Below are 8,384 nucleotides of genomic sequence, written 5' to 3'. Positions count from 1 at the left end.
CCCCGCCGTGGCCCCCGCTGCCGGGGCGGGGCCGCGCGCGGCCCACACGGCCAAGCGCGTCCGAGCGCCGCAACCCGGGCGAACAACGGCGCGCGCCGCATCACGTATCCGTTGCGACGGCCACCTCCATCGAGCTGAGGTCCCGCCCCGCCATCGCCGCCTTAAACGCGGCGAGGTTCAGGCCGTGCGGCGCACCGGCGCCCTCGAAGCCGCGGGTCGTGAGAGTGTCGATGTCCTCATCTGTGAGGGTGCTGCCCGCCAGCTGCCGCAGCATCACGTGCATGTCATCTCGGGACACCAGGCCTGGGCGGGCCCCCGCGGGTGTTGCAGGTTGCGTGGATGTGACCGTGTTTGCGTTGGTGTGGGTGTGTGGGTAAGTGCATGTGTTTGTGTGTGTGGGTGTGCGGAGGTGTCTGACAGAGAGTGTGTGTGTGTATGCGCGTGTAAGCGTGCGCGTGTGTGTGTGCATGGCTGCACAGCTTTGGCGTGACCGCAACCCTTGCAGCCAATCAAGCGTCCAATGCCCATCTTGCCCGCAAACGAAGGCCACCACACATAGGGCGTCCAGCCGTCCAAAGGCGCTCACCATCCCCATCCACATCAAACACAGTAAAAAGGAAGGTCAGCTTGTCGTCTTTGGTGACACGTGATGTGAAGGGCGCCAGCAGTTTGACAAACTCGAGAAAGTTGACGCTCTCGAAGCTGCAGGGCAGGGCAGGGTGTGCATGTGTGTGTGTGTGTGTGTGTGTGTGTGTGTGTCTGTGTCTGTGAGTGTTTTGTGCATGTGTGTGTGAGTGCGTGTGCCCATGTGATAAGTATATGTGTGTGTGCGTGTGTATTTGTATGAGTGTGTGTGCGCATGTGTATGTTTGCATGAGAGAGAGAGAGTGTGTGTGTGTGCGTGTGTGTGTGTGTGTGTGTGTGTGTGTGTGTCTGCACACGAGAGGGCATGCGCGCATGTGTATGTCTCGCAAGCGCGTGCTGCTGTGTGCGGCGCAGCCGCAAGCTTGAGCTTTTGCAGGGCCCAGCGGCCGCCGGCGAGCCCCGAGCCCATAGCACCCCGCGCCCCTGCCCCCTGCCCGTCCGCCCGACCCGCGGCAGCACTAAAAGCCCCTCGGCGACGAGCGGCGCGCGGGCCGGGCCGCTCACAGCCGCACGACGCGATTGGCCAGGGGGTTGATGGAGAGCTCTGGGATTGCCAGGAACTCCTCGGCGCTGATGTAGCCTTTGAGGCCGCGGTCCAGTGATCTGAATCTCCGATACAGGGCCTCCACCTCTGGTTGTGTGACTGCGTGGGGTGGCCGGTGACCCAGCGCTTGAGTGACCAACAGCGCAGGTTGGGACCCCGGGCTCACGGCCGCCGGCGCTGCGCTGCCGCACGGTCCAAGGTGCAAGCTCTTCGCAGCTCCGCCAAGCACACGACTCCCGGCACGCACGGCTGCGATGGCAAGCATCTGCAGCAGCCCTGCGGTGCGCTGTGGGGCACCCGGCTGTACGCGTGTCCGGCGAGTCGCCGACGCGCTGTTAGTTTGATCCCTAAGAACCCCCTCCTCACACGCGCCCTTGCAGGCGCTGATGACCTCGTCCACGTCGTTCTGCGTGAGGCCGCCGCTGATGGCCTGCTCATGTTGAAAGTGGGGGAGCAAGGGCGGACGGGTCGACAGCAGCACAAGCAGCACGGCGCCGCTGCAATGACTCGTGCCGCGCCGCGACGGTCCAGTGTGGTGCAAAGCGTGGCAGCCATCTCTGTGCCACCGTTCTGCAACGCAGTCCTGCCTCCCACCTGTCCCATCTTGGCGACGTGCAGCTGCTCGCTGTGGGATCCCTCGTGCAACACGCCGATCTGTCACAACCGGTGATACAGGCAAGAAGGGAGATGCTTCATTGCATGAACCGGCGTACGACAATAACAACGACTCATCATAGTCTGATCTGGTTTGTTTGGGTTACACCCACCGTTACGCCCACCGCAGTGCACCACACCGACACCGCGAACACCGACGACCACACTCAAAGATGTCACAGCATATACTGCTGGCTCTCTGGCTCCTGATGGCATGCGGTGCTCGCGGCGATGCAGTCGGCGGGGCGAAGGCGACCGCTGGCGCCCCCGGCGCTCGCAATTGCACCCCGCCCCACCCGCCATCCGACTCCCTGCGGCCCTTCTGCGCGGTGCCCACGACCGTCAGCCCCGAAGCTCAGCAGTTCCTGAAGAACTCGTCCGCCGGCGCGTTTGCTTCCCTCGGCAAGATGGACACGCCGGCCGCCGCCGCCAAGGTGGATAGCCCGTGCTGCAGCGGGCTCCCGCCTACCTGGCCAGCGCGCGACGCCGAACGCACCCCTGCTCACGCCTCTGCGCTCCAGCCCTCAGTCCTGCCCCTGGAGGGTCCAAATACATACGCCGAGCACTGCACGTCCTCACAGCTGTCGCCCCAAGCCCCGCCTCGCATACGCACGGCAATGCCCTTGTCGAACCGCATGCACCGCCATGCGACACCGTGCGAGCGCAAAACCAAGGCACAAGCTACGCATCCCCAACCTACCCGCAGATCCACAAGATGTTCACCGACTCGATGCGGCCCGGCGCCGAGCAAGACTTCAAGCGCCTCTTCTCCAGCGCCGAAAACCTCACCCTTGCCGGCGTCCCCTCGGTCATCGCGACGCCGCTCGGCGCCGCCAAAGCCAACAAAACCGCCGGCGGCCCCGAGAAGCTGCTGCTGTACCTCCACGGCGGCGCCTTCTTCACCGGTTCCTGCTACATCCAATGGAGCACGGCCGGGCCCGTGGCCAAGCGGCTCGGCGTGAGGCAGCTGTGCGCGGAGTACCGACTGGCCCCAAAGCACCCCTTCCCCGCGGCCATCGACGACGCGGTGGCGGTCTACAAAGAGCTCCTCGCGCGCGCCGCCATGCGCGCCGCCGGCGGCGCCGCCGCCGCGGACATCGCTCTGCTCGGCGACTCGGCCGGCGGCGGGCTTGCGCTCGCGCTGCTGCTGCGGCTGCGCGCGCTGGGGCTGCCGTACCCGGCGGCGGTCGTCCTCTACTCCCCATGGGTCGAGCTCTCGCGCGTCGGTGACACCCAGACCACGCTCTCCGGCGTCGACCCTGTCCTGCAGTACGACTTTGGCCTGTCATCCCTCGCCCTGGCCTACGTCTCAGGCAACGCGTCAGCCCTGGCGGCGCCCCTGGTGTCGACGCTGCGCGCGGACTGGCGCAAGGAGAAGGTCGGGGCGCTGCCGCCGATCCTGCTGCAGGTCGGACTGCGGGACGTGCTGCTGTCGGACTGCGTCCGGCTGTACCGCAAGCTGGCGGCGGCCGGGCAGGCAGTACAGTTCTCGCCCTGGGAGGCGATGTGGCACGTGTTCCAGGTGGGGAGGGGATGTGGCTGTGTGTGTGTGTGTGTGTGTGTGTGTGTGTGTGTGTGTTTGTGTGGATGGGGCCGAGGGTGCGGCGTGGGCCGCTGCCTAGCTGGCTCGATCGCGAGCAGATGGGCAAAGCGGCGCCTGTGGAAATTTTTGCGCCTGGCAAGGGGATCGGATCCCGTGACAGCTGCGACAGATCCAGGAAGCAGCAGCTCTGCCAGTTGATCACACCCCTGCGATCGCAGCTGCCGCGCTCACCACCCGCTTTGACCCTTGCGGTATATGCCCGCGCGCCGCAGGCGTCCACGACGCTGCCCGAGGCGCTCGCGGCCGCGGATGAGGCGGCGGCGTTCCTCAGGCGCCACCTGTTCCGTTAGCGTTGGCCCGAACTGGAGGGGCGTCACCCGATGCCCCACAAGCCCTGTCCACTCATCTGTTGTGCTGGGCTTGATTTCGAGCCACTCCCCTTGGTGTTTATACAGGGTGGTGCTCCCGCAAGCCAAGGGGGTGATGGAGCTGTGGGTACCGGTGGGGAAAGACGACAACTTGGTTCCAGATTGATCAGGCTGTGACTGCAGTACGCGGCAAGCGCCGGGCGCAATAGACAGAGGGGCTGATTCATGCGGCCCCATCAAGGCGTGCTCGGAGCGGTTTTGACAACAGGCAATCTGTGCGGTGCTGGCATACTGAGATGCCCGCACCAACGCATCACATCCATTTGTTGGTCCCCAAGTATGGGCTTTTCTTTGATTAGTATCGGTTCCAGCGGGCTGCCATTGGGATGGAGGCGCCGCTGACACAGTTGGCTACTGATTTTTCCGTCTCAACTCATTCGTTTCAAAGCCGCCCAGGCCTGACCCGCCAACATTGTGTACGCAGCACAGGCCACACACATGAGCTCAGCCGGCGGAGGTTTTGACACAGCAAGTTCGTTGGCCATGGTGTTGCCGGACAGAGTTTGTTGCTTCCGGGGTGTTGGGTTTGCCTGGCGCTGATCCCGCTGCGGCGAGGGGCAGAGGGGAGGTGAACAGGATGTCAGCGCCTGCGGTCAACCCCTTTTGACGTGCGCCATGCTTGCTTCCCTGTAGGGTGGGGCATGCTTGGGTATGTGGTTTGGGGGGCTAATTTTCAGGGCCGGGGTCTGATTTGCGACGCGTCGTGCACATTCCTGGGGCGGACACATGGCTGGCGCAGTTGGCGCTTTTTTGGGGGCTGGGTGTGGTGTCTTTTGCTGCACTGCCAGGCTGACTTTGCCCCTTGGCTGTGGATAATTAGTTGGGCTTGTGCCCAACACCTCAGGTTGGGTTTTCCACCATCACGACCCCTGATGTCCTCAACCCATCACACTGCTTGGGGTTTTGCAGCCACCACGACTTGATCCGCCGCTTTTGCAAACCTATGGGCAGGTGGCATTGTGCTTTTGGGGGCTTGATCAAGCCGGCCGGACTTACTATTGGTGTCCTTTCTGAGCCTTCCCAGCAAGCTGTATCAGATCGCATTTGCAAACTTGATGATCACACTGTAATACACTGCACCCATCGGATTGAGCGGGCCCAGGTGTGCGAGGCTAGGCACAGCCAGTCAGATAGCTCGCACGACCCGCCCATCAGTAGCTCACGCCCTGCACGACGACATGCTGCCAAGGGTTAGTCTGTGAGACGACGAGGGTTTGCTCTTGGATACTCTTGCATTCCTTCGAGTTGCGTTGTGCATTTGAAATTGGCGAGGTGTTAAGGCGGCGGCAGGGCATAATTTAGCCAGTGGCCGTGAGGTTCGTTGGCCACGCCTGGCTCAATCTAATGCGCCGCTTCCTGGCGCTTGGCCCGGCTCCCTTGCTTTGTTAGCCGCCTGGGGTCCCCAGAACTCATCAATGGCCATGAACGATCTCTCAAGGAGGCTTGACAACCGCCCCTGCCATTGCTGTTCTGAAGCCCACCCCGCACTAGCCGGCTGCCCCGTTCCCAGCTGCAGGCGTACAGGCGCAGCCTGCGCTGCCCTCATCTCAGCAGGATGCGATTCATCATCTGGGGCCCTCAGAAACCCAACGTCAAACGCCTCCAAATGCGTCATCAGTGAGGCTCTTCATGCCTCATTGTCCTGAACCCTTAGCAGCGCTGTCGACGTGCCAGTCACCAGCACCTTGGACAATTCAAGCACAGATTTGGGGCTCCGATTACAAAGCTGCTGTGCACTCAAATCGTGGTGCGTCAGGGAAAACCGGGGTCAGGCCAAACCAGAGAACAAACAACCGCCGCCTACTCGGCCGCCGCGGCGCCGCTGCCGAGGATGACCTCCTCCATGCCCGGCTTGATCCAGACAATGCGGCCGCCCTCCTCGTACACGGGGTAGCGCGGCTTCTTGGTGGAGGCCGCCAGCTTGTCCGCGTTCTTCATGGCGCGCGTGTTGGCGGCCTGGGGGCGAGGGCAGCAGCGGGGGCAAGAAAGCAAGGTGGTCGGGCGCAGCCGCAGAGGGGAGTGCACGCAAGCACGCCAGCAGCGGCGAGACACGGGCCGCGCGCTCGAGGCCGCTCGGGAGCCAGAGGATTGCGGGGGTGCGCCCGCAGCGCCCAGCGAGGGCGGCGCCGCCGCCTCTTTCAGCCGGCGGGGGCGTCGGGTGCTTTTTGAGCCCCGGCCGCGGCGGCCACCCACCACAGGGACCTTGCCCTTGTTCTGCTCGAGGTAAGCGAGCCGCTCGGGGCGGGCGTCCTCAAAGGGCAGCTTCCACAGGTCGATGCCCGCCTCCTTGGCCAGCGTGTCGAGGCCGTTCTGGAGGGCGCGGGCGCGTGTATGTGTAGGTGTATGTGTATAAATGTGTGCATGTACATGTGTGTGTGTGTGTGTGTGTGTGTGTGTGCATGTTGAAACAATCTGGGTCCATCTACCGCCTCTGATTTTGGGCACCGTGCCGGCCCACCTGCGCAATGCAAGACCTTGCGCGCGGCCCGCGCGAGCCTGCGCCCCCCGAGTAACGACCCAGACGCACTGCACCGGCGCAGCCCCCTCAGGACGCGGCTGCCGGTCCCCGACTCCATCCTCCTGGCCCCAGCCCTCTATGTTCTTCTGACTCAACAGTGCCCCCCCACCTTCTCGATGGTCTTGATGGCCTTGGTGCTGATCCTGAGCTTGACCCACCGCTGCCCCTGCTCCCAGAAGATCTTCTTCAGCTGCAGGTTGGGCTCCTGCCACTTGCGGTTGTGCTTGTTGGAGAAGGTCACCACGTTGGCCTTGTTGCGCTTCTTGCCTGCATATGTGCGAGAAGGGCGCAGGGGCGTTGGGACGCGGACGGCACGTGGCCGGCACATTTTTGCGCTGGGGCCTGTGACCCTGTGAGCTGGAGCCGACAGTCGCGCCGCGCTGGTACTGGCTGCAGAAACGGCGGGCTGCCGGTGCAGCAGAGGCTGCTAGTGGCTGGCTGCTGCTGCCACGGGCTGCGGCTTGTGCTGCGTCGCGCTGCTGCTGCCGCCGCCGCCGCCGGCGCTGCAGCTGTCGCCGCAGAGGGCTCGCTTATCCACCCACGAGCACCAGCCACACATGCTGCACACTGCCCCGTCAAGCTGTGCCTCAGAAGCAACACAGCCGTCGCAAGCATGCCAGCAGTTCTCGCCCAGCGAAGTGGGTCGTCATGTTGGCAGCAGACGGCTCACTGCTGCAGCTGCAGCCGCTGGCGCAGCCCATGCCGATAACCAGCGCCGCTGCTCTGATGCAGCACACATTAGGTGCTGGACCCCCCGCTCAATCATGGTCGCATGGGGAAAAATACGACGGCTCACCAGTCAGCTGGCACACGCGCTTGGCCTCCACCGTCACCACGGGACGAGCTGCCGCCTTGCCCACTGCAGCAGGCCGGAACGCAATGCGGCTGCCGCTGAATGTGCTGCCCAGCGCGCTCATTGTGGACGCCATGATCCTGAAATGTCAAAGGGCGCGAGCGTGGGCGATACGGGCGCGTTGAGGCAAAGAGTGCACCACGGCCGCATGCGAGGAGCTCCACCTCGAATGCCTTCGGCTCGTATACAAGGCCCTGAATCGAGCGCATTCAATGCAGCAAATCTCCGCGCCGCGAGTCAGGCGTCTTGCAAGCAGTCCTTGGCGACTGCTGGCTCGCGGCGAGCTGCCACATCCAGGGCAAGGGCCGCATCAGCACCACGTCAGGTGCAAAAGTGCCTCCGGATGGTGATATTGCCAATGGGCGTGGCCACACTGCACCACTGCTATGCCCAGCGATGCACACTGCTCCTGCCATGCCATGCCCACCTCTGCTTGCCGGCCACGGCTATCTAGACGTCACACACAAATAATCCAGTCTTTTCGCTGGCTGAATGCTCTGAGTTTGTATACAAACGGTGTGGCTGCCTGGCTTTCATGCGTGCACACTGCACAGTCAGTTCATGTGGGGCTTGGTGTGAGCCCTGCGCATCACTTTCTCAAACTGCGTTGTAGTTTGAGATTTGTTCTCGTTCATTCAGGGACCAGATGATCTGGTCACCGTCTCCGAGTCCAGTCCAGCCACAGCAGGATGGAGGAACAACCACTGGCGGGTGTGTAGAATCGGCACGAATTCTTGAAGCTCCTGTATAAGCCTCCAAGGGCCGAGCCGCCGCGTGACCCTCGCTCCATTGTGTCGCTGTACCCACCGCCTCCGCCGCCATGATCTGTTCGGCCCGCTCTCACAGGTCCCGGCCCCGGAAGCAAGAGGCAGCAAGTACAGCATCAAGATGAAGGCGATGCGTCGGATTTCAAGAGGTTCTGCAGGGCGTGGGCATGGAAGCGGGAGCACCGCCCCGACAAGGAGCGATTCCACAGGCCATACAGCCACACCATAGCACTGCCCACGGCACAGCAGCAGCAGCAGCAGCAGCAGCAGCAGCAGCAGCAGCAGCAGCAGGTGCAGGTGACTTGCACTCTCGTAATCAAGCAGTGCAAGTTTGGCCCCGAAGGCTTCGCGTCCACGTGGGTGTCTCTGTTTGTGGCCCCACCGCGTGCTTGACCAGACCTTGCATGTCTCTCAACCGGTGTACAAGGGGGA

General features: G+C 63.4%; 3 protein-coding genes across 3 annotated transcripts; 1 reads left to right on the top strand and 2 right to left on the bottom strand.

Moving 5' to 3' along the window:
* Positions 1 to 100: 100 nt before the first annotated feature.
* Positions 101 to 1,792, bottom strand: MNEG_2982 (Calcineurin subunit B; the record flags this gene model as incomplete). Its single annotated transcript, XM_014048542.1, has 5 exons — positions 101 to 303; positions 587 to 702; positions 1,150 to 1,288; positions 1,556 to 1,619; positions 1,784 to 1,792. The coding sequence occupies 5 exons, from the start codon at positions 1,790 to 1,792 to the stop codon at positions 101 to 103; spliced, it is 531 nt and encodes a 176-aa protein (XP_013903996.1).
* Positions 1,793 to 2,558: 766 nt separating this feature from the next.
* MNEG_2981 (esterase) lies at positions 2,559 to 3,736 on the top strand (the record flags this gene model as incomplete). Its single annotated transcript, XM_014048541.1, has 2 exons — positions 2,559 to 3,365; positions 3,659 to 3,736. The coding sequence occupies 2 exons, from the start codon at positions 2,559 to 2,561 to the stop codon at positions 3,734 to 3,736; spliced, it is 885 nt and encodes a 294-aa protein (XP_013903995.1).
* Positions 3,737 to 5,614: 1,878 nt separating this feature from the next.
* MNEG_2980 (50S ribosomal protein L28) lies at positions 5,615 to 7,249 on the bottom strand (the record flags this gene model as incomplete). Its single annotated transcript, XM_014048540.1, has 4 exons — positions 5,615 to 5,770; positions 6,008 to 6,124; positions 6,442 to 6,599; positions 7,129 to 7,249. The coding sequence occupies 4 exons, from the start codon at positions 7,247 to 7,249 to the stop codon at positions 5,615 to 5,617; spliced, it is 552 nt and encodes a 183-aa protein (XP_013903994.1).
* Between the last annotated feature and the right edge of the window lie 1,135 nt (positions 7,250 to 8,384).

The sequence above is a fragment of the Monoraphidium neglectum genome (assembly GCF_000611645.1).
Source record: "Monoraphidium neglectum strain SAG 48.87 unplaced genomic scaffold scaffold00358, whole genome shotgun sequence".
Lineage (NCBI taxonomy): Eukaryota > Viridiplantae > Chlorophyta > Chlorophyceae > Sphaeropleales > Selenastraceae > Monoraphidium > Monoraphidium neglectum.
The sequence above is the reverse complement of the archived record's forward strand: the minus strand, read 5'-3'. Positions and strand labels throughout refer to the sequence as shown.